The sequence below is a fragment of the Accipiter gentilis genome, chromosome 19 (genome assembly GCF_929443795.1).
Source record: "Accipiter gentilis chromosome 19, bAccGen1.1, whole genome shotgun sequence".
NCBI classification, from domain to species: domain Eukaryota; kingdom Metazoa; phylum Chordata; class Aves; order Accipitriformes; family Accipitridae; genus Astur; species Astur gentilis.
In genome coordinates this window covers 24,327,129-24,352,975 of record NC_064898.1, presented here as the reverse complement: position 1 = coordinate 24,352,975, position 25,847 = coordinate 24,327,129, and the positions used below count along the sequence as shown (strand labels likewise).

Here is a 25,847-nt window from a genome sequence, read left to right as displayed (position 1 = left end):
TTCCACAAATGGCCGCATCCTCTGCCAGTTCCCATCAATGCTGGGTATGGTCAAAGGGGACTCAACTAACATGTATCTCCCAGGCGTCTCACTGGGATGGCAGAGTTATGGGTTTGCAAACACAAGGCTGACATATCTTCAGGATTTTTCCAGTCCCACCTCTCCAAAATGTCCATAGCCACAATAAAACATCTAAATAATAAAATCCTAAAAATTCCTACACTTCCAAATCCCAAACTCTGAAGAAAATGCTGATCCGGCATTGCAAACCTCAGCTATTCAATTGCATCTGAGCCCCTGAAGCCAGAAACTTGGCTTTCTAATCATGTAGGTACCTTAAGACCTTTTCTCTTGCTTTCAAGTTTCTGCATCCTTGCTTCAGTCCTTTTCTTGGCACCCAGATGGGCTAGAAATCTGCTCTTGGTGTTAAGGACAGTGACCATCACAGCAATGCAGTCCTGACTCTGGTCCTGCAATGCTTCTGGTAATACAACATGATGAAGAGCTGAGTACAGCCAGAAGAATAAGGTATGGAAGAATAGTCGGGGTTGATCCTCATCTGGTGTAAATGAAATGATGACAAATGACATTGTTTGAAGATCCAAATATCTCAAAGGTCTTGGCAGCAATCCTGAGATGGGTGGGATTCATCTCAGCAGAGTTTTAGGAGTCTACAAAGTGGTTGTGTCCACCTGAGCCCACCAGTCCTGGTTCCCTGGAGAGCTGATGGAAAGAAACAGGTACTTCCTGGGTGCAAAAGATTCACCTCATTTTAGACATCTTTTTCCATCTTCGCCCCAAAAGTGGACAGATTATAACCACCAGCACGTCTCACTCTCATCGACATTGGTTCCCTCTCCAAAATGCCAGGGCAATCAGAGCAAAGAGACCCTGACCTGTTGGTAGAGGTCAGCAAAGATTTCTCCTTGTTTCTGTCTTCTAGGAAGCAAATTCCAGGTCATTAGTAGCTCTCTGCTCTTCAGCAGACTCATTAACACCTGAACTAGCTCATCTCCAAAGGGAAAGAGGGGAAAAAGAGGGGGGGAAAAGGCAGCAGGCACTTAACTGCTCTCAAGCTGCTCCTTTGTGCCAAGACCACTCCATCTCCGGTATTGTTTACACTGAGATAAAAGCTGAACAGTGTCAGATCTTAAAATAACTTGCTGTTTGTGGAGCAGGAAAAACAGGGTCAGGGAAGTTTGGAACAAATTTAAAGAGGCAGGATGACTAAAGGATGAACTGGGACTCAAGCAAGGAGGCATTTGAATGCACCTGAAGTTCAACCATGAGCCTGCTGCAAAGTGAGTTGGGGTCACCAGGTCTCCCCCATCCATTCCAGAGAGGCTGGGTCAAGCCTGGGGCTGAGACATGACATCTGCATTTGTCTTCACAGAGCAAATCTGCGGCCGTGGCTGTTTCTTTTGTTAGGAAAAATCAGAACATGGTAGAGAAGAATGGGTGGGACTGATCCAAATGCCCTTGAGATGTGCAACCAGTGGATCTAGATGTGACATATGGTCTTTTAAAAGAAGGAGCTCCATGATGCTGAGTGCAGAAAGTATTGATGGGAACACTGAGGAAAAGGCTACATCTGTATATATGGCAGGACTCTGGGTGAGAGGAAGGGGCTCAAGGCTCACAAACTCCACATTGCTGTCCCAGTGCAGGCCACTTCCAAGTCCCAGGTTGGTCAGGGGACATCAGATCTTTGGGTAGGTGAATGAGACGTGGGAAGGTGGGATACATGAGAGAACCCAACCAGATCTGCCCCATCTACCCCATGGGTTAAGCTCAACTCAACTGTAGTTATAGAATCACAGAATGGTTTGGGTTGGAAGGGACCTTAAAGATCACCTAGTTCCAACCCTCCTGCCATGGGCAGGGACACCTTCCACTAGATTCATTGCTCGCTCATCGCCATTTCTCACTCATCACTTGTCATAGTGTCATACTGTCTGCTGGGGGACAGACTGACCTCCAAATGAGCTGATATCCAAGTACATCCAATACCACAGCTTAAAGATGAAGTCAAGACCAATCGACTTGCATCAACAGAAGCTGAAGAGTCAAGTCCTGGCCCAGCTTGAGGGCACAAAGCTCTACAAGGGGCTGCCTGCTCGGCTGCCCTTAGGTGGCAGTGCTGCCTGCAGACACTGAAAAAAAGCGCATCAGGGCCTGGGTGCTTTCAGGGACACAAGGACACCCCCACATCTCCCTCCGTGCCCCCATTTCACAGGCCCCAGCATGGCACTGGGCTTGTAACTCCTCCAGGGTGCAAGCAGGGAAGGAAGGAGGCGTGTGCTTGGCACAATAGCGAGGAAGGACCTGGTCTTGTGGTGGTTATTAGTGTTTCCCCTCAGCCTGGCCATGGAAGAGGAAGCAGCAGCAGGAATGTGGCAGCTGCCCCAGGGCCATCGCCTTGTGTGAGCTCCCCAGTGCCCCACTTCTGTGTGCAGGGATGGCAAACACCGACGATTTGGGGGAGGTGGGTGGTGTATGACGTGCAAACGTATGTGTTTACTCTAGTCTTGCTACCTGCAGCCTCTTCACTGAGTTTTTGGGCAGCTCCTGTCCTCCCAACAAGTCTTCAGGGGTATCTTTGTGCTGGTTTTTCTCCAGCCCACCTTGAGCTCCCTTTGCTCGGCAAGCATTCATGCAAACCTGGCTGCAAGGAACTGATGGGTCAGGGGGCATTGCTGGCCTGATGCTGGGACCAACAGGTTTTTGGGGGAGAAGCAAGGAGGGAGCAAAAACAGCCATATGGGCTCCTAGCACAGACTTGCAGGCAGCCTGTGGGAGCAGGCAGCAGGTTGGGGAGCAACCAGCCAGTGACCCATATGGGACTCCCAGCCAAAGCAAGTCAAGTGGCTAATAAACCAATAAATTTGCTTTCATGGGCTGGAAGAGGGCAACCGGTAGAGGGTCTGGGGCAGCATCAAGCCAAAGAGACCCTCAGTAGAGACCGTGCACGTGGGGCATAGGAGCTCTCATCTATGTAATTGGAAAGTGACTGGTGTCCGAGGGCTGGTCTGGTAAACTCTGCTGGAGTGAGCGTGGCTGAGTTGAAGGAGGAAGGAGAGACACTCAGCTCTCCAATAAACACTGATGCTTGGCCCTGACTTGCATTCAGTGAGATAGTAAAAGCCTTGGGATTGCCGGAGATTGATCCCAGCCATGACGCAAAATGCCAGAGCTGAGCCTTGGAGATGGAGCAAGGAGTGAGCCAGAGCCTGGGACTGCCCTGGCACAGCCCCCTGGCAGAAAGCAGAGAACTAAATAAAAGAAATAAAGTCCCAGATGAAAAAAAAAAAAAAGAAGACAACATGCCTGGGCTGGGTGGGGAAGGCCACTGCTTCCAGACACAACCCATCGGGGCAGGAGCCCAGCACCATCCTTTTCCCACGCCCCGTCACCCTCTCCGAGCTCAGAACAAGGACATTTACTCACCCGGCAACTACTCCCTTCCCCATTTCATATCTGGGTTAAACCTCTAGCACAGGGGCATTAATGCCGTGCATAAATAAACTCTTAAACTCCCCGCAGGTGTTTGCTTCGCACTCACAAAGCTGAGCCCCTGAGAAAGGCCCTGCCCCACGGAGGAGGTGGAAGAGGAGCTCCACGGAGGTGCTGGGGGTGGGATAGAGTTAATAAAGGTATCAACCCCTCCAAAATAACTAACATGTGCATAGGACCCCTGCAAGGACATGCTCACTGCAAGGACATACATTGGTTCACTAGAAATTAAATTATACGCTGCCGTAGCTGCACCTCTGTCATACTGGGAATGGGACAAGGCAGGGTTTGGGCTGAAGCATCAGCTCCAGAAAGGGTTAACGGCACACAAGATATGTTTAGTGGGATTTGGTATTTTTTTTTTTAACTCCAACAAACAAAGCATATGAGAAAATCCAGTTCACAGCTGAGCCCTGGCTGCCTGCCCACTAGGGCAGGGAAAATGCAGATGGTTTGAAATACCCACGCGCCTGCGTTTCTCCCGCAGCCTGTGGCTCAGTGTTCCCGGCAGGTCTCCCCGCATCGTATTTGAGTCAGCCGAGGTAGCAGCAGTGCAAATTGCAGTGTAAAAGCAGCGCTGAGGCAGGAGCAAATCTACTTTCCTTGAGCACCATCGGCTTCCTTGGACCCGCAGAGGAGCCAGGATCCTGCAAGGCTCCCCTTGTTCAAAAATAGTAATTAGCTCTCAAAGTAAATAGGTGTAAACAGAAACAAAAAGCTTTGCCACAGTCTGGGTAAACACCTTAGAGTCAATTTAATTTCCCTTCTCCCAGCAGATGTAATCACGCTGCTCTGCAATTATTTTCAGGTCAGGGGTGGGAACGAAGCCACCACGGCGTCTTTGCGGAGCGGCTGCTCCTCGGCGGTGCCGGGGCAGCCGGTGGTACCTGCCGCTTCACTGACATTTAGGTCCCTGAGGCTGAAACAAGCTTCCTTTCGATGAACCAGATGTGTAATGCAGCTGGCGATCAGCTAAACCAGCAGCTAACCGCAGCATGACATTAAAACGCCTAAACTCCATCCTATTTCTTAATCCTTAGAGTCCCCCAGTCTAGACAGGACATGAAGGACTAATGTGAAAACCAAGCGACAGAAAATTTACACTCTTCCATTGAGCCGTAAACAGAATGAAGAATCAAAGGGTATAAATTTGTTTGGACTTTTAATTTTTTTTGCCTTTTGGGAGCATGGGAGCACCAAGCATGGTCCCTAGCTGGTGCAGGGGGTTTGCAGTCAGTTTGCATCGGAGCGTGCAGCTGCTTTCGGGTTGCCCGTTTACTCACTAAATCGTGCTAAAAAGCAACTGAAAACCTGTCTTTTCCCTACCATCATGGGGAGCTGCTGAAATAGGCTTTTACCCAAACTGCCCCCAGAGCTAATGAGTTTTTCCTCCACCACCGGTGGGTTAAAAGCAAACTCATGACCAGTGGCTGGGGCTCAGCTGATGTGGGGTATCCCTTCAAGAAGGAGGTAATTGAGCATTAGTAGTAATTGAGCAGCTGTAGTAATCACCTTTGCAAGTGATGGAGCGTTTCCCTGGCCGGGATGTGAATATAACCCAGCCGAAACAGCCCAGCTTTGGGGCTGGACCCAGCAAGGCTTTCAGGTCAGTATAAAGCAGGCACGCACCCAGGAACGAGTACAACCAGAAAAATGTGCACAGTGGCTTCCCCGGCAGTTTCTGATCTTGTTCCATCACACTGCCTGTCTGCTGGGAAAGGGAGGTTTAGTTAATTAATTGCTACAATTAGCATGGAGCTATTCCTGCCCATGATGGTTACCTTTTCCTCCCCTTTTTGGTGCATCCAATTACTGACTCATTCATTCTCCAAGGCAGAGGCTACAAGGCACAGAGAGGCTTGAGGATGAGGGGGTGAAGATCTAAGAAAGAAATGCCAGATGTCTCAAGCTCTGTTTCTACCCAGGAACTCTTTTAATCTCATGCAAACTCCTCATACTCTCCCATCCATCAACCCATGGCTTCAAGGAGGTGATGAACAGGGAACACAGCAGTTACAAATATTGCTACGACTGTTTTATTTCTCCCTCCAGCTGACACATCATGAAGGATGGGTGATGGGCTTATGTACTCCAAGATGGACAAGATTCCAAACAGCCATCGTGCTGCAATGATCCCTCAACCTCTCTGCCCAGCCTTGGGCCGTGGGTCCTTCAAACAAACATCATCTACTTTGGGAAATTGATGATTTATTTGCCATTACTTAGCAGGGACGGTGAAGGAAAGGTGAGTGTGGGGTCACTGCTTCAGTAAGCACCAAAGTGAAGAACCAGCCCTGAATAATTCATGCTCCCTCTTTTCTGCAGCATCTGGACACATCTGCTGCATTCGCCGTTGCAGGCTTTTTCTCAGCTGACTCAGAAAACCATTCTTTGGCAGCTGGGTACTGTTTCAAGTGGGTACTTTCCCTACACCATTAACGAGCTGTGATTTTGTTACCAATAGGGATTTTTGTTCCTCTTTTGCTGATGTCACTCCATGATCCTGCAGGGAATAGGGCTCGGATCTCTGCAGCCTGACGAGCCCTATGTGCCCTTTGGGACAGATGTACTTGCAAGCGGCAGATTGTTTTTCCTTTTGCTGCCCAGATTTATATTTCACTGAAGTCCAGTATCGATCCCACTGCTGCTGGGCTGAAAGCTCATTTTACTAAATGGGAAGAAAAACAGTTCCCCCAGCTGAATGTACACGAAATGGAAAATCCTCCAACAAAACAGCTCTTAAAAAAGGGGCCTGAACAATTTCACTGAACCTCGAGGACTGCGCTGCTGACATCGGAACGGGATGTAATTTATTTAGCCTGACCTTTCCCTGAAAGACCGCACTGGCAGTGTTATCAAGGATCCTTTCTACCACTTGTACACCCATTGCCAAGGTGACGTCCCGTTTCATGCGTCAGTTGGTGGAGAACGCATCCACGCTGCTGTGATGCTTTGTTTGCTGTCCTGCCTGACAAGCTCTTGGCAGGGTTTCAGCTCCCACGGATGGCAGCTGCTCTGCGACGGAGCAAAACAGATTCAAGCTGGACGTTATTATGGGGAGTTAAATCTAGACCGAGCACAGGACTGGGGTCCCCTGGATGAGACTGGACCATGAATGAGATAAAGCAAAGATGCCCAGAAGTGCTACCAGATGTAATGGGACCGGTGGGTGACCGCAGAGCTGCACCCCATGCTCATCCCCCCATCCCATCTCACTCGGATTTATGTGAGCCCTCATGGTGGCGGGGAAGTGGAGGCAGCTCCCTGGTGCTCACCGCAGAGGCTTGCCACAGTGCAACTCAGTTTGCATGGTGGAGCACGACCGGTGGAACAGGTCCCACCGCTGCACAAAACCTCCCGGTGTTTTCCTCTCCCCTCCCAGCATTTTCCCAGTGGGTCCCAGGAGGAGACAGGGGTGCAGGTGGGGAAGACGTGTCTGTTCTTCACATGAGAGCCTGTCAGCAGTGGGGACAACCACAGCAGTGAGGGACATGGTCCCAGTAAATCTTCTCCCCTACTCCACCAAGGGATTGAAACCTCTGAACGAGGGGGATTTTCACTGCTGGTTCCCATGACTCTCAGTGGGACTTTGGTGATGGATGAGGACAAAGGCTGCAGCTAAAAAAGTCCCCAGTCCGCACCAACTTCTTGTAAGAGACTCAAAGGTCTACAGTTATGGGGGGTAAAAATGAATTAGGTGGCTCACAGGGCAAAGCCTGCCCTGCTTCAAGATGTCAAAGGTAGGAAAGCCTCATGGAGGTTTCCTATGTGTCCATCCATTCCCCACTCCAGCACTCCCAGGCTTGTGGTGGCTGCACCCCCCCCCCCCCAGGTGTGATCTGAAAGAGGAGCCAGACCCTGTTGGGAGGACAGGACAGGAGATGCTCTTGGCCACGGACACAGCTCTCACGGTACCTGTGTTCTCCTCAGACTGGTTGAAGCCACAGATCTGGCAGATGCTGCGAACCCACTTGTTCATGTCGTCCTCGGTCTCAGCCACCAGGTAGAAGGTCCTGTCACTGGTCTTGATGTCAAAGATGTAGCTGTCTTGCAGCTCCTTCTTGTTGAAGGTCAGGCCTGCGTCCACTTGCTCGCAGAAATTGAGGTTGATCACACGCAAAGGTTTCTTGGAGTGGTCATTTTTGTAGTACTCCAGGACGTCGGGGTCGCCACTCATCCGACCGCTGCGCAGGATGAACCAGCGTTTCTTCCATGCCTGAAACCAAGAAGAGAGGAAGCATGAACCCCATCGCTCAAGTTGTGAGAGCCAAGAAACCACTGCCAGGCACAGGGTGACACAGATGGACATGACACCTCTCTGCCCTGGGATGCTCTAGAATGCTGTTCAGGACATCCCTGCAAAGAGGTGCACAGACTCAGCTCAGTTCAATACTCAAATACCACTGGTTATCCAAGAGAATTAAATACGAAAATATCATTGTAGCTTAAGATGAAGAAGTGCCAGTCTTGAGGCTTAGAGCAACTTTGCTCCTACCCCACAGCCCAGCTGCGCTCCCAGGACCCAAATACCCTTCGCTCTTTGATGCGAGATAATCTATGGGGTGGCATTACCGGCAATTGCGGTGCTGAAATGCCTTCCAGCAGCTCGGAGGAGCTCAGGTGCTTCGGACATAGCACCCTGGGTATCGTGCCCTTCAGAGAAACCCCTGAAAGCATCACAGCGTGTGTCTGCAGATACCGACTGCGCCAATCCCAACTCTGTTTAAATGCCAGGATAGAAAGGCTAATAAAACCAACGGGGAACTGGTTTGGTTTTTTAAATATCAGGAATAATGCCAGGGAGACCCATGGAGAATCCAAGCTTCATTTGTTTTTCAGCATCTTCTGCTACCCGGTACATAGGAAACTCCTTAGCAAAGGAAAAGGTTATCATTGATTCTTCCGAGTACTGCCAACGGCGGCCCCCAGCCAAACCACCCGGGGAATGGACACAGGGGTTTACGGTGTTTGAAGCAAACTGGCAAAATAAATGTCAGCCGTCAGCCCTGGCACTGGGAGCTGCGGCCTTTCTGCTCTCCCCATGCCAAATGCAGTTGGGAGCCCACAGGAGGGTGAATAGCCACAACGATAATGCGCTAAATGCTATGACTTGTATCACGCAGAGAATCGTGCAGGTATATCTCCCCATCCCATGGGCTGGAGGGGTTATTTTGGGGGCTGGGCTCTGCACGAGCACCCTGACACCTTCGGGAGGGATGCACAGGGTGAGGGACCACCTTGAGCTGCTCCCCATCGCAGAGCTATGCTGCCTTGCAGAAGGGCTCGGCTCCCACGGCGTATGGAAGAGAAGGACTACATCTAAGCGTAGTCCTTAAAACATCTGGGTTTGTTCAGGCTCCCTTTGAAGGCAGCGAAGGTTTGAGAGGTGAACAAACAACGTGGGCTGGGTACGGCCCAGGCGGTTGAGCGGGGTGGTGTGGGGTATCGCTCGTGCATTATCTGATGCAGACCTCAGTTTGCGCCAAAACACACCAAGGGAGGGGATATGATTCCCACTATACTGCCCCGGCCATGGATGTTTGCTTGTTTTATGAGCTTTACCTTAATAATTTTTTAAAAATAGGTTTTGGGTTCATGTGATTATGAGAGTTTGGGTCACGAGGAAGCACATGATGTCCCTAAGAAGGAAGAACCAACAGCCACAAACACCTTTAGTAACCCAAGAGAGCCCATGGGACCTCCATGATGCTCCCTGGGAGGTGACCACAGCTTTGTGTGTTGGTGATGGGACATACTAGATCTCAGCCACCCAATTGCACCAGAATCCCGCAGTTTTGGAGAATTTGGTGGCTGAAATAAGGATAAGAAACCCCTGTGATATTTCTCTGAATTGTCTACTTTGCAGTGTACTTCTCAAAGGCTTAAAAATAGCTTTTGTTGGTGTGTTTGAGATTTGTAACCAAATTAGTTTTGCACTAATTCTCAAACTGGCTCCAGATGCCAGGAAAGCAACTTCAGTGCAATCTTCCAAATGCAGCAGAGCAGCAAATTACTTAGCAAGAGGACGTGCAAGGCTGGCAGATTTTGGGTTCATCCAGGAGACGCTCACCCGCTTCTCATCAAAATGGCTGCTTTTAGATGAAAAAAAAAAAAAAAAAAAAAAATGCACACAGCAAAGCTGCGTCCATCAGGGAGGGAAAAAACCAATTTCACCAGGCAGCAGCAATAATTTTCTAGCCCATGTCCTCAAAATAGATCATCCAAAATCAGTGGGAAACAAACTCATGAACATTTTTTCTAGCTCTAGGTGAAAAATGTCCTGTTAGCTTCTTCCTATTAACACTGAGCCATTTCTTTGCAGCCACTTGTCAGGACTAAGACATGGGCACACATCAGTGAGGGGGCCTGAAAGAAGATCAAGTTGTGCAACCACACAAACCACCACCTAAATGAAGACACATCCAACACCAGCTCTTGCTACTTGGCTCATTGCTTTCCAACTGTTCAGAGTCAAGCCTTGCAGCATCCCTTCATGGCTGAGAAGTTGCATTAAAAAACCCACAAAGTACAGAAGCTAGACTCCAGAATTTAGAGCTTTCATGGAAAAAATAGGAGGAAATGCTGCAAGCAAGGCCAACGATGCTACCACAGCTTCCCTTTTTATTGCCAATGCGAGAGCCACAACTTCTCTAGTTGTCTTTGGTCTGTCTGGTAGCAATGGAAAGCCCCCCACAGTCAATATTTGGCAGAGAAAACAGTATAACACACGCAGTCCGGTGGTATTGGGTAAGTCCCAACATAAGCTGGTTGCAAAAGAACTGCTGTTGCCAGGACAAAATTTCTTGGGAAGCTTCAGAAACTGGAGTATCACTGCAGGGTGGAACCCTTGGACAGGGTAACAGCCCCACCAACCTGGGATGATCACCCTGCCCACCTCTGCCTGGTGCCCTCCTGATGATAAAGAGTCACCAGTGTTCTAAAACATCTTTTGACTCAGAAAAACAGCTCACGGCAGCAGCGCCTGGACTTGCCTGTCCTGGACAGGCAGCTGCAGGCAGCACAGCTGGATGCATCTCCCACTGCACATCCCCGCAGCAGGACCAGCCGTTCCTGCCTCCTAAGATCAGCTTCTGAGCCAGAGGAATAAGCACTGACCACTAGAAGAGAATGGAAGGAAATAATAAATAGCCAGGCACCTTCTTATTTTTTGTGGAGATTTTCCCCATTTCTTTGAATTTTTGAGCACTGAGTTCAGCAGGTGTATTTTAGTTTTTCCCCACGGTTTTGCTATGTCTCCATTAAGAAAAGGGCTCAGCCTGTGTTTGCCAGGCGGGGACTGCTCTTGGAGCATCTCCTGGCACTAATGGAGCTTGCTTCAACATATAGCAATATGTGGCAAAGTACACACAGCCTGCAGCATGTGGCCCATCCTCCTGGGACACCTATTTCCCCATTCAAAGCTATCAATATCATCGAAATCGTCCATGTTTAGGTTTCCCTAGAATATCACCTTCCTGCAAGAGGGTGACTTAAGGGTCTACTGAACACCAGCTGCGATAGCAGTAGGATGCATAGGATCCATATGTGCATGGCAATCACAGCCCATGCCAAACCAGAGGAGGATGCAACTCCACGTGAACCTACCCATTCTGTTTCCAAGACCACCTTTTCCCACCACGCGGCTGTGATGGCTAACATGCATCTCCTCCTCCACCTGAATTTTCCTTCTCTCCTTATTTCTATTTTTTCCCAGCTCCTTCGAAGCCCCTGTTTCTGTCAGCGCGCTCCTGCCAAAACACTGTGCCTCACCGACACGTGGTGTGAGCCAAGGACTGTGTTTGTTTAACAGCTTTACAACGTAGAGAGGCCAACAGCTTAACAGGCATAAAATGGTGGCTTTGCGGCACAAATTTCCAGCTGTGTGGTCCTTTGCCTGCATCAGATTGCTTCACAGTTAAATTACAGCTGCTAAAGGCCCTTAATATCATTGAGAAATACTTTGATGCTTGGCAAGTACTTCTTTTAAAGACTTGTTTGTTAAAAAAATGCCCATCATGCTGCCAGTGCAATGTAAATCCTCCCTGGGTGCTGAGAACCACGTCTGCTGCTTGATTGCTTTCCACTTCAACAGTGCCGTGGCAAGTTAAAGTTTACCAAACTGACTCCTTTCCAGCTGGATGCTACCTGGAACTGGTTGTTTATGGGTTGGGTAGTTGGGTTGGCAGAGAGAAGGCAGTGCTGCCGGGTTCGTTGGCTGAGTGCGCTTAGCAGGGATGCTCTGGGGGGCTCAAAAAGGGTTTGGGACCCTTCCTGTCCCATCTGCTGGGTGAGGAACCAGGAGAGCCCAACCAGAGAGGTGGCTGCTCTTGAGCAACCTAAATAGCGTCACGGGAGATCTTCTGACCACACCATGAGTGAGGTCCCTCATGTTCCCTGTGGCTGTCCTGATGGTGCAATGCTGTGACAAGAGCTGGTGGCATCAGTGCGGAGGGCTCAGACTGGCCCTTGTCAGAGAATCTGGAGACTCCAAGTGCATAATAACCCAAGTGCCATTAAGGACATGTCATAGAGGACATTCGGACAGCATCTGACCCTCTGCTCCCCTGTTCTCTGCCAAGTGATTGCAGAGACCCACCCTATATATTGTTTCACAAAAAAAAGAGGTGAGGAAAATAATAATTTCTATGTTAGCAAAGCCAGGTATCCATCCTCAGGGAGCTTGCTAACTGCCACAAGCCTAAGAAGGAATCAAACAGTAAATATAGTGACAATATGGAGAGATGGCTCTTGGTGGGGCCTATAGGAGTAGCCCTCCCAGTATTATCTTAGCTCAGAAGTGAGGAGTTGGAAACAGTCAGAGGCTGTTAGCTTTTATTTGAAAGGAATGTTCTTTCAGTTAGGATAAACTTCTGAGCCAGACCTCTCAAATCTTAAATATTAATAATTTCACCCACCACACCCTTATAGCATATGTTGGGATAGGAGAAGAGAAGAGAAGAGAAGAGAAGAGAAGAGAAGAGAAGAGAAGAGAAGAGAAGAGAAGAGAAGAGAAGAGAAGAGAAGAGAAAAGATATATATTTCCCAGGAAATCTCTCTGCCCTACTCCTTCTCCCCCCACAGCCACCTTTGTCCTTGCGAGCACAGCACATCACCAGTGTGAAATAAACCTTCCAAAATCTGATCTGACACAAATCACAGGATCTAATCCGAGCTGGCAGGCGGGATGAGCTACTTAGCCATGACATCAGGCAAATTTCTCACACCAGGATGAAGCCAGGGACTGAGCGATTTGAGCAGGAAACCCCACAGTGGGGCAAGCAGGCTCTTGTGTCCCAGAGTTGCCCAGAACCAGAGAAGCCCTGGGTGCAGGATGGCTCCTGCCATTGCCCCCATGGCCACCAGCTGCCAGCAGGGATGCCACCATGCCCACAGAAAGCCCCGAGCCTGTCCCAGCCTCACATGTCCCCAGTTTTCACTCTGCAGTGCAGAGTGGTCTTGCACCCCATCAAGCACGTTCGCCCTCCGGCTCCTGGCGCATCTGGTGTGACAGAGAAGAGCTCATGCTCCAGGAGCACGTGAGAAGGACACCTGAAAAGGTCTCACCTTTCTTCCCAGTCACCGTGTCCCCTTGCTGTCCCCTCCCAGCTACCACCACTTTAGCCATCCTGACAAGATCATCCCTGGGAAAGGGGGATAGAGATGATGGGGGTATCCTGAGACCACGTTTCGGGTGGCTTGGCTCACTCAGCGGTGTTATTGTTTTTGCCACGCGCAACAACAACACCACCGACTGTAGCTGTCGGACCGTGTTACCCCACGGCAGGGCTGATCCTGCCCTGGCCACCCCATTCCCACAGCTCTTCACAGGAGACACGGTCTCCTACTGCAGCCGGTGATACCAGCAATGGAGAGTTGAAGCCCCATACAGGAGGATTGTAGAATAACCTATCGGTGACCTGTATAATAATGTTGTCTTCCTCTGTGTCCCTGAGGGCTTTTTATCTCATCTGATGGACAGGAGGATGCTGGTTTTATTATTCATGCAAGAACGCCTCTCCCCTCCCTGTGTTAGCACTAACTCAAAGGAAATGCAGCTTGGAAGAGGATTTGCAAGCAGCGAGGAAGCCCCCTGTGTCTGCTCAGGTAAGGGTTCTGCTGGCTGATTGCCCCCACACAGCCCTGATATCCCCGAGCCCAAGAGCAAACAGGAGCTCCCTGAGCCCCCTCCTGCCTTTCCAGACACCCCCCCCCCCCCCCCATGGCTCTCCAAGCACCTTTTCCTTGCCCGTTGCCTGCTCACAGCACCTTTCAACACGGTGCTGGGAACAGACAGGTCCCAACCCCGCTCCTCTCACCCTTCAAAGGGATGGAGACTGATCCCCGCTAATCATGCGTCTGCCAGGGCCGAGTTCACAGCAAGTTCGTTAGCAGCATCGCTTTGGGGGAGGCTTGATTGGCAGCGTTAATAACGCCGCACTGCAGCGGTGAGACCCTGGAGGGCACAGGAAACCTTGCTGGGGTACAAGGCAGCTCTTCCTTGGCTCGCTGGGGGATCAAGGGAAGTAATGGTGATGCAAAAAACCCCCAACCCAGTGTGTATCTCAGGCTGTCAAACTGACCTTCCATCTTGGGATTTTTTTTTTCCCACTGCCAGAGGTGTAATTAGGCTTCAGAGCACACGCTGAATCGGTACGTGCGAAACCCATCCAAGGGCGGCACGGCCGGTGCGAGCCTTCCCACACCGAGCATCACTCACAGCTGGCTGAGATGGGGTTTGAAGGAGGTGAGGCTCAAACACAGACTAAAACCTATTTGCAAGATCGTTTAAAAACCCGTGAGTTTCAAAAACAGCTCCTGCCATTGGAGAGGTTTGCTACCAGGGAAGGGAGGGGTTGGGATGGCTCAGAGCTAATGGTATGCTGGTGTGAGCTGGAGGACCCATTCCTCTCTGTGAGCGTGACAGGCGACAAAGCAGTGACACAATGTGGAAAACATTTCCCTCCATATTTATTTTACGGGAGTTCTCCGGTCGGAAAAATTTCAGTAGCTCAGTGCTGCATGGTCAATCTTAGGAAAATAAAGATCTCTCTGGGACGTGAGGGTGCTGACTGCATTTCTGCTGGGATGCTGGAGCGCATGATTAAGGATGGGATGGAAAAACAAATTACCAAGTAGCGAGGTTGTACTTACACCACCAGACACGCTGTGACTGTCTGAGAAAGAAGGCCACAAGGGAAACACTGGGGTGGGCCAGGAGAGCTCCTACCTGGAGGGTATAGAGACTCTGGAGCCAAACTCTCCTGGGAGATGCATGGGGATAGCATGAGACACAATGGGAAAGCCCCATTAGATGTCTGGAAAAGGCTTTACAATGAGTGGTAGGACAAAAAAACCCAGATGGGGTGATTCCCATCCTTGGAGATATTCAAAACCTGCCTGTATAAGACCAGGAGCAATGTGCTTTGCCTCCAGAGTTGGCCCTAACTTCAAGCTGGCCCTGCTTTGAGCAGGAGGTTGGTCTGGAGATCTCCAAAGGTCCCTTCTGACCTCAGTTATCTTTGAATCTGAATTACTTTTCTGTAATTAGATTCAGCTCCGAGCGAGGAGTGTTGAACTTGTCGTACAGAGACCTGATGAGACTGCTCAAACCCCAATCCCCAACGTGGGACTGGTGCAGCCACCCGTCACGCACCCGTCCTCAGCATTTAGCGCAAGAAAGGGCAGCACTGGCATTTTTTAACTCTCCTTGAGTAAAGGAACCTCTTCTGTGTAATTCTTTCTGCTGAAAGCTGCAAGGCTCCTTTGCAAGCGGGAAGATGCTGGGAAAGCACGAAGTTCGAAGGAGTGAACTGGAGCCCGGCTCCTGCGCCGGGGCTGGCCACGAATTGTCCACGTGCAGGGCCTCCACCGCATCCCTGCTGCCGTGCCATGGATTTTATTATCTGGACGTATTTCCTGCCATTCAGCCCTGTTCTGTATTCCACTCTGTTATTCCTAGCCGAAATCTCTCCCCCCGCCCCGCTGTGGCACACCCTTTGTGGGGGGACCGGAGCGGCACCCGAAGGAGGTGCAGGCAGACGGGTGTCCCTGCATGGGGACGGGCAGAGCCTGCGGCTCCCCGTGGATCTGCAGGACACCTGGCAAAGGGATGAGATGACACCACCATCGTCTCTGCCCCAAGCCCCCATCGGTCGGCCTGAGAAAAACAGCACGGCAAAAGGGACCATGTCCTACAAAAGCAACGCTGCAGGCAATACACCCAGGGCCCCGAAGGGATTGCAGCGAGTCTCCAGCCAACTGTTTAGTCTGGGTCTGATCCAGAAGCCAGGGCCACTAAAGGGATTTTTCATCCTCGGCCTCGAGGTACTTTGTTTTCAGCAATGCTGGTCCCAAGGATGATTCCCAGCCCCTGCATCCACCCTGGCCGCATCCTGACTCGACGCTGGAGCAAGCCGTGGGGTGATGGCACTGCCATATCGCCTCGCTGGGCACAAGCATGCAGCTCTGCCGCACGACTGAAAAACTGAGCACGAAGCTGCATCGTCCTCGTCCCTCACCGACACTGTTGCCGGTGCAGCACCGCGGAGGGTCGGCTTGGACCTCGCTGCCTCTTTGAAGGCTGACATGGACAAGGGGCTGCGACAACCAAACAGGATGCCCCAGCAGCTTATTAAGTGATACTATGTTTATCATATATATTATGATACTATTGTTATATATATTTTACATGATGCACGTCGAGACTGGGGCTTCTCAAGCCTGTTTGCAAAACCCAGCCACCACCAGTGACTACACTCAACCCAACAGAGGTGAGCAGGAGCCGACCAGCCTGCGGGGGTAAGTCAGCCCACGCCACGCGAGCATGCCAACAGCGAGAACGGAGTTTGCTTTGCTTTTTCAACTTTGGGTTTCTGGAAGAAAAAGCAAACTGCTCAGAGATTTTTTTTCCCTCCTGAGACTTTGGTATCAGGCTCTGATAAGCGCTTTCCTGGCCATTACACAAGCAGGGCTGGACATGGGAACGCGGCATGAACAAATGACTCCTAGCACAGCATTTTGATAACTGAGTTTTTCTAGCTTTCTGGCCTCTGCAAGAGCAAAATAAATCCCACAGCACTGTCAGCTATTTCCCTTCCCTTGCCTCTAGCTTTGGGCTACCCCAAATTGCTACCCCTATGGTAGCTGCCCCAAAAAATCCCTACAGCATGCTGACAGGGGCCATGGATCCTGCCCCAGACTTTTTCAGCGAACATACGCTAGTCTCTGCCCGTACGAAACTGATTGCAGGGATGCTTTGCCCCATGAGCACCCAATGATGGGCTTCACGTGAAAAAAACACATCACTGCCCATCTCCCCTCTGCCTTCTCCTCGAGGTTGTGGCTGCTTTCCCACCCTGTGTCACCTCTCACCAGCACTCTGCGACATCCAGGAAGATGCTCAGGAGAGGACACAATTTGCTTTTGCCAGGCTTGGGCTTGGCTGTGAGAAATTTTCTAGGCAGGACATAGCATTTTGTGGGGTTTTTTTTGTCCCACATCCATGAGCATCCATGAGCCCCAGAGGGAGAACAGTGAAGGGGCTGCTATAAGAAACAGGCTTCCTAGCCAGTGAATCCTTTCCAAACCCTGAATGCTGCTTCTGTTTCAAAGAAAAGCTGATTTAAAGCAATCCTTTTGAACCAAGAAAAGAATCTGAAAAAGCCAATTTGAGGCTTACTTTCAATAATTTGGAGTTAAGACACCCGTGTCAGCTCTAGGAATCAATCCCATAATTGAACTGCTCTGCCCTCAATCTCTCAGGTGAAGGGAGATGGAAATACAGGTGGACACAGAGATGGACAACAGGAATGAGAGGTGTGTCAGGATGCTTCCCCTTCCCTTGGCATGCCGCTTCCTTCGCTTAAAGGCTGTGGAAAAAGGGTCTTACAAGGTGATACTGAACCTCTTCTGAAGCTTGACATGCTCTAGGCACAGTAAAAACCACCATGCCCTGTTTGGTTTGAGATGATGAGCTGGAGGTATCGTGGAGTTGAAGATAACAGTAAAGTGTCAGGAAGTTTCTCTTATCATCTAAAGGACTGGTCTCCTGGTTTCTCTGGTTTGTAGTAGCATATTTGGGATAGGCTTGCCTTTCCAGGGATGATTTCTGATTTTAGAAAAACTCCAAAGCTTTTTAATTTTGAGCCACTTTAATGAGCTGCCCCATTGTCTCAGTGTACAACCGTCTCCAGCTGGACTAGCCTCTGCAAGAGTGAGATGATGTGATAAAGCTGCACTTCTTGAGCATTGTGATGCCCAACTCCTTTTTTGAGAGAAAGGCAGTTATACCACTGGGACAGTGGTTGGGAGAGGAGCGAGGGGTGTTGCGCTCCCAATTGCTAAAACTTCCACCCAACATACAAGAACCGGCACAGGGTCCAGTCGTACAAGGTTTTGCAGAGCTTAGGTTTGCTTTGGTAAAATGCACTCTCTCAAATCTCTCTTTTTTTACCTTCCCCAACTCATTCACACAAACCTTCTGGAAAATAACACCAGATCCCTGGGAATACGACAGGAATTGGCCATCCTCATGCCTCTGCAAAATTTGGACCTTCATCTTTCCCTGCTGTAGCTTTTTTGTCAAGGAAACATTACCAACACAAGACATTATCCAAAATCTGGGCTGCTTTGTGGCAGATGCTGTGAGAAACATCATTAGCTCAGAGATGCCAGACTGGAACAGAAAAGGCAGATGAGGAGTGAAAGAAGAGAGCTAACCCAGCCAGGGCTACTCAAATCTGCGGTGGTATTGAGGTCCTTATCTTGTTTTCTGGCTCCCAAGCCAATAAATCACTCCCTTGACCCCTTGGCTACAATCACGCTGCCTCTATGGTCTTTTCCTTGAGGAAAAGACATTTTCCTTTTTATGTCTAGTTTATGTCTAGCTGTGCTCAACTTGCACGTGTCTGCATGAGCTGTTTGCTCACAGCAATAATCGTCTTTGACACAAAAAAATGTGCTCACCTCCAGGTGTTGGTTCAGGTATTTAAGTGGCTTTGGCACACCCAGACCAATTCCCTTTTGGAGGAAATGAAGCCATTTATCCCTGTCCAAATGTGCTCTTAGCCTAGTTGGGATGCATATATAGGGCTACTATGGGGCTGGAATCCCAGGATGTCCTTCAGTTGGTATCAGACCCAGAAGACACCTTCTGCCCCCAAAATACAGGGAGGCAGGAGGAGGTTCAACACCTTCAAGCTACTGATCTGCTCTTGTGGAGGCAAGGTGCTCCCTTTTGACCATGACAATGGTAGACTTTGTGTCCCCATATAGATTATCTTCAATTAAACCCAAGTTTTTTGTGAACAGGTTAAGATTATTCAAATTTGAGTGAAGCTGCTGCAGCCTGAGCCAAACTCAGGCCTTTTGCAAAGGCAATGGTGACACCAGTGGATTCTTGGGACTTGGCACAGACCGTACATTTCAGTAGGGGCTTTACAAGACAGCTGGGCACTTTTTGGGAGGACTCTAGGGTGGATGAGAGAAGGAAATGGGAATATTTTTAGTCCAAAGAGGGAGCAAATATCTCACAAGTGGGCCAGGGCAACCATACCCAGAGATCAATGCGTACCTGACTCAGGGGCTCAGTGCTCCTTCTGTAGCCACCCCAGAGGGAAAACAACACAAACACCAGAAGCATGAGAGGGTATTTTAGATAAAGGGGGAAGAGAAGCAGCCCTGTTGCATCTGTAAACTATGGAAAAATGGAGGAACTGGCCTGATTTAGCTCACATTGAACTCATAGTCTCCTGGACAACCCTTTGCTTCTCATGGTCAGCATCACAGTTGCTGGCACAAAGGGGGCAACAAGGATGATCAAAGGTCTGGAATGGCTTCTCTGCAAGGAATGATTGAGACAGGACTCCTCAGTCTGGAAAACAGTTGGGAGAGGAGATATGCTGAGGAAACTATCAACAGCAGGGAGAAGGTTGTGGAGATGACCTACTCACTCTTGCCTAATACAAGAATGACAGGGTGTCTCAGGAAGGTAATGGGAATCAGGCTGAGGGCACACAAAAGGAGACTTTCCTTTGGGCAACACAGAAATGATCTGCAGGACTCCTCGCTGAAGGATGTTCTGGAGGCTTTGAGTTTAGCTGGCCCCAAGGGGAGACTGAACAAAATCCCCCAAAGATTACTGAGTCCCATCACGTGTAGCAATGGAAGTCTGCATTGAAAACTGTTGACAACAGGGAAAACATTAGGAGAAGGAGGGAGTTTTCCCTAGATGCCTGCTTACTGACCACTGTGCAACATTCAACACTAGATGGACTTGGGTTTGACCCTCTATGGATGTTCAGATCTGCTAGGCTTGGAAGGAGCAAGAGAGGCAGCACTGTCCACACCGACCCTTGTGGCAGAGCCCAACCATCACGGCTTCACATGCTGCCCTGGCTTTGCTCTGGGGACCATGGGTGTGAGAGGTATTTCGGCAAGACAGAGAGACAGTAAGCTGTGAAGCCAAACACATTAAATGTGGGCAAAAGTGAGAAATGGAGTCGGAAGCCCCATACGAGAAAGACAGCTCCATGGAGACCAGCACCAATGGCACTCACTTACCCGTTGGCTGGTTTCTCATGGTTTAGTTTATTTTGGGACCTGGGGTTCATTCCTGCAGCTTAAAAGAGCACCCTAATGAGTGGATTCCCTGGTGCCTCATAATGTGTAAGCTCATGCAAAAGCCTTTCCTTAGTTAAAAGAGGATCTCTCTCCTCTTCCAGCTCACCCTTTTAGATGAAACTCGTAGAGACCTAATTATCTCATCCTGCTGTCAGGCCCCTCTGAAACCTGCTGAGGGATTTACCGGTTTCCAGGAGACACTCACAGAAGGCACAAGCACATCCAGACGCTCCCCGAGGCTCTCCATTAGCTGTGCCGAGCTCACAGCCCTGACCACCGCTCTCCTGGCAGGCACAACGCTCAGGCAGTTCAGCTCACGGGCTGGCCAGCAGTGGAGGATAACTCGGGGTGGACGTGGGGACAACCCCAGATCTGCACGACACAAGGGTCTGAATCTCACTTGTTGCGCAGCTGGGTGGAGGGTGGCCAGCTAAAATACACAGATTTCTGGTTTCGAGCCTGCCACAATGAGGTACATCTCTCTAGATGTCCCCAATAGCCGAAACAGATGCCAGTGACGGCAGTTGGTTGGAGTCTGTGTTGAGTCCTCACAACACTTCCAGTCCCACAACCCTGTGCCCATAGAAGGAAATTTTCTCCAGGTTCCCCCCTTACCTGTGTGAATCACAGATTCAGGCAGTCCAGGTCTCCTGAGGTGCCTTCCAACCTGAATTATTCAGTGATCCTATGACCGTAAACTGATTTCTTCTATATCACAGGCTCTTAATTAAATGCACATTTATGCCATATGGACCCCAGTAACCACTCATTTGTCCTCGCACATCTCCGGAGAGGAAAAGCAAGGAGGGAGTTGCTTCCAGTCTGCCACTTTGTGGCTTTGGCATCTTGCAAAAGGCTCTTGTGATGCCCTTCTCCACTAGACTGGAGCATCCTTAGCACCTTTTCAGGGAGACAGTATCAGTCATCTGTGTACTCCAGCCTCTCAGCTCTTCCAAAAAACTAACCAGCGGCCAGCCTAAGTATTTGCTGTGCTGAACACCATTTCTGCAATACTTTCACGTTCCCTTTGTTCCTCTTCAGCATAGACATTAGCAGCCAGCTACTCTAACACGTTTTGCCATTGCTGTATATAAGGAAAAATAAATGCAACTCCTACCCCTTCATTTAGACTTCAAAGGTCACTGTAGCTGTTTCTGCCTCAGCACGAACACGTCAGGAGCTGCTCGTGCAGTTTCTTTCTACTAAACACAGAAAACCCTGCACTTGGTGATTCGCTGCCCCTTTCCATAGGAACAATCTTAATTTCTTCTCCTTTGATGTACAATTTTGCATCGGGCTGTCTTCTAACATACTTTTTTTCAAATGGGCTCTGCTTGCCAAGTGATCCAGACTGCCCCATCTGATGAATTTGTCTTCGACATTTACCGTTTCATTACCCTTTGTGCCACTGGCAGCTTCTCCCCGCAGGAGCCATCGGATCTGCTTCGCTTAGAGAAATGCTGAGACCTAGTATTAATCCCTGACAAATGGCACAAAGAAAAGCCATATTTGAGGGTGGCATCTTTCTGGGATCTGTCAGGCTTTAATTCACTTGCCACGTGCTCGGGGCTGTATGGGCTGCCCTCACTACCCTATAGCTGACCTGCCATTAACAGAACTGTGGGCTCCGCCATTTGGCCCAGGACTGATGCTGGGTATTGACCTTTTGCTGCCTGGGGAGTCTTTTCTGAACACTTCTTCTACCTTCTGGATTGGAAGTAATTATTCAGGACTAAGCTAATCCCTTTCTCCCCTTATCAGGAAAGCTGTTGTCTTCTTTTCCCATTTTTTGGTGGAAAAGAGGGAAGTCTGCTGCTTCCAGGACCTCCACGAACTTCCCTGCAAGAAATTTGCATACTGCTCTGCTCACCTCTTCCTCAAATACCAGATTTTCAAATCTCTCCATGGTCCTCCAGTGATGGGACCCCCTTCTGAAAATCAAGGCGAAGTGGCCATCGAGAGTTTTGGTCAGGGCAGAAGGCTTTAGGAGAGGCAGACTCCAGAGACCATCCATACAGAATTTGGAAGAGAGCAAGGAAAGTCCTGGGCTTTTTCACAGAAAGAAAGAGACCTTCTCCAGAAGGTCTGGAGACCTGCACCTCAAAGGCAGATGGCTGGGGTCTGATGGGTGCTGCGATAGCGTACAACTGCGCACTGGCAAAGTCCATCAGAACATCAGAATGGCCCTCAGGAACAGCGGTCAACATAGTGCTGAGGCACTTTATTAACCACGTGTCTGCCCCAGCCTTTGCCTCCCACCAGCAAGCAAAGCCTGGGGAAGATATTCCTAAGCACAAATAGACTATTTGGCTTTGGGAACTCGAGTGCATAATAAGTGACTTGATAAACAGTAGTATGGTTTAGCCAACATAGATGAGAAGGTCAAACGGATGAGAAGATGGCCTATTCAAAGATAACCTACTCCTAATGAATATTCATGTCACTATTGTCTTCTAAAATTTAGAGCCTATAGAAGCCTTTGCAATAGCGTATTTGGGATGCTACAGGGTTTCTGGTCATTCCTATTTCCTGCCTGACCAACAACACAGTGAGAACATCAAATATTCTGACTCTGACCTGAAGGATGCCCACAAATCTGGCTGAACAGGGCAGCAAAATAACCTGGGGTCATGGTAACAGATTGCCTTTTTTAAAGACTTCTTTAAAATCAAGGAAGCCAACTGGGTATAAATCAGGTGAGGTGCTGAAAACCACTTTACAACAGCTGAGAAGCTACCAGATCAAGAGGACTGTTTAGTGTGACCTCTGTGGATTAGCCTTTTCTCCTTAAATTTAAATTATTCCATTAAAAGTGGCTGCAGCCAGACACAACTGAGGTAGTCTACTGTTCCCCCTGACAGATCACACAAGCCTCATCTTTTTGGAAACCCAGTTGGAAGCCCAGCTTGAAGCCCATGTGCTTCAGACTTCAGAGGAATGGACAGGAGGGTGAGTGCTAATTCCACACCACCAGCCCCCACAGCAGCTCCTCCGTCTGCCGGTTAATTTGTGTTGAAAAGCTGTTAACAACACTTATATCAGTGGGTTGAAACAGGGGTAGCTCTGTTTTGGCCTGCTGGCACAGATATGCTCATCGGTGGAGGATGATGCCCACCACCTCTCCCTCCACTGGAATCCCAGTGGCCACCGACCCAGCTGCTGACCCCGTCAATAGCTGAAAAGCCTTTCCGAAAGCGGCGAACCTCTCTCCTTTCATGTATTATTAAAATGCTCACTGGTTAATTTATTAGGGTACTCTGCACTGGGAAAAATGACCTCTTTGTTGACCCACTTAAGCATGCTCCACTCCAACACAAAACCGTCAGAAGGGCTAAGGGGAGAGCCGGGGAAGTTGTGCGCAGACTGATGTCCTTTGTCTCAGTGAGACAGCTCCAGGATGGAAGTGCTGGGACTCCCTGGCACGAGAGCAAAGGGCTAGACACAAGCCTTCACAGACCAAACCACAAAGGAAACATTCAGCCCATACGTCGCACGGACGCGGCCAGAGAAACAAGACTCCCTGGTCCTCCTTCCTACACAGTGCTCAACCCTCCCTGAACCTGTGGGTTTGGGGAAGAAACCAGGAGTCCTCCCCATGTTGGCTCCCCTACAAATGCAAATGGAAAACATGATGATGGGTGGTGGACGAACCCATCCACGCGTGCTGGGAATCACGGTGCTCGTGAGCCAGCAAAGGTGCATCCTGGACATCCTCCAGCTGAAGGTGTCCAGACCTGCACCTGGACTGTCCTCTCCTCTGCTCCTGGGTTTCTCCAGCAAGGGAATCATTAGATTTGCTCCACAGCAATCCCTGATTCCAACTAACACGTATGGGGTGTGGAGGAGCAGGGCGCTGCAGGGCAAAACTGGATACTGAGAGCATAAACACTGCTCGGCACCAAAAGTAAGTGAAATGAGCAGGATTAGTTGTCATTAGGTCTTGTTTTTCCATTAGTGCCATCAAGATAGAGCCGGATCTCCTCCCCTAAAGTGCTCAGACTTTACAGGACTCTCAGGCTATTAGAGAGGACACAAAAGCTCCATTTGCTTCATCACCAAGAAAGCATCTGCAAAGTGCAGTGAGGACAAAAGGACGCCCACCCCACCGCAAGGTGCCTTCAAACCTGGGGGGTTGGGAGTTCCAACCTGTGCCCTGCTCCTTGCCCTGACTATCACACCAGCTTCCTGCTGGAGTGTTTTAAAGTCCAAATACTTTGTTAGGGCTCGTTCTCACGTGATGCTCTTTTTTATCTCAAGCAAATGGGCTGCCAATTAACCTTGATACTAAGGGGGTATGTAAAGAAAGGTTCATGAGGACACCTAAACAGTGTGCCAAATTTCATCCCTTAGGAGAAGACCTGGAGGGAGACCTTGGGGATAGACGTGAAATGCATTAATCCCTGTTTAGTCTTAGCTTCATAAAGCTCATATATCCTGGGTGTTAGATAAGATAAAATAAGCAGAATGGGATTGAACAGAATAAACTGCAGCAGAAAGCTGAACGCAATATCGGGAGGTAGGAGTTTGTGAGATCTGATGCTGCAGCTGCCATTAATCTGTCAAAAACCCTTGGAGAAAGGGCTTTTACCCTGTTGTGCTGCAGTTTTCCAAACACCAAATCAAGACCCAATCTCTCTCAGATGGATGTTACAAAAAAAATGACTGAGCTGGTATCTGCAAAAATACTTTGGGCATGGAAAGTGTAGCTATATGATGGGCGGGGAGTAATTTTTCTGCCTGCAACAGCTCTGCAAACCAAGAGGTAGAAAACAGCGCGTGGGAATCTGAACCTGTAGCAAAGAGGGGTGGAAAGAGCAGTAACTGATGAGTTTTATTGCACCATGTGTTAATCATCCCTCTAGAAGAGGGACGGAGATGGGGGTGGAGGACTTGGCAGCTGGGAGAAATGAGGGGTTTGAGATGTATTTGTAATGCTAACTCACATCTGGGATCAATCCTGGAACAGGAACACAGCGTCTGGCCCAGGCAGGCCAGAAGGAAATGTTCTTCGTGGCCAACTTGCATGAAGGACCTGACCTGCTGAGCCAAGGGTGGCCTTTGGAGGTGTCCCTCAGGTGACCAGGGGTCACGGACTACCGCAGATTCTTTCCAAAGGGAGTGGGGAGTTTCTCTAAGTGATTTGCTCGGAGGCTGTGAGGACTGCCCTGCACGGGCTGTCAGGGAAGAACAGGTCCGGCTCTCACTGGGACCTCTTGTCCCCAAATCCTTTGGTGGGTCAGACTGAGCTTGATGGCCTGGTAGCTCAAGCAGGTGCACAGTGAAGTTGAAAGATGTTTTCCCCTCCACTTTGGGATGCTGCACCTCCCTCCCAGTGTTTCTTCATTCAGGTTTTCCTGCTTATCTGATCCCACTTGCATGTCTCTCCCACCAGTATAACCCTCCAAATTTCAGTGCAGTTATCCCCGGCTCACAGCAGCGAACCAAGGTGCGGGCACGGGCACACAGGCATGCCGGAATCAGGGATTGCACCTACAGGCATCGTGATAAGAGAGTCACTGTATTGCTGTACAGGATCTCATTGCAGACTCCTTTGGAGGCAGTTCATCTTTAGAAACCAACAGTATTAAATATGGGACCTCTCTGGCTGTGCTGGAGGATGCACAGGGTACGTGGCTTTCCTGCCCTGACTTGCGCAGGCTGTTGTGTTTCGGAAAGACAGGGAGTCTGTGCTGGGTTAAAATACCCCAGATTCC

General features: G+C 49.6%; 1 protein-coding gene across 2 annotated transcripts in view; it reads right to left on the bottom strand.

The window, feature by feature from the left end:
- GAB2 (GRB2 associated binding protein 2) overlaps positions 1-25,847 on the bottom strand; it is a 98,102-nt gene that overhangs the window by 35,290 nt on the left and 36,965 nt on the right. For both annotated transcript variants that reach the window (XR_007508848.1, XM_049823236.1), the window contains exon 2: positions 7,429-7,729. Coding sequence is in view for 1 of the 2 variants with exons in the window: in XM_049823236.1 (XP_049679193.1) it covers positions 7,429-7,729 (301 nt within the window). In the remaining variant the exon portion in view is untranslated. The remainder of the gene's footprint in view (positions 1-7,428; positions 7,730-25,847) is intronic.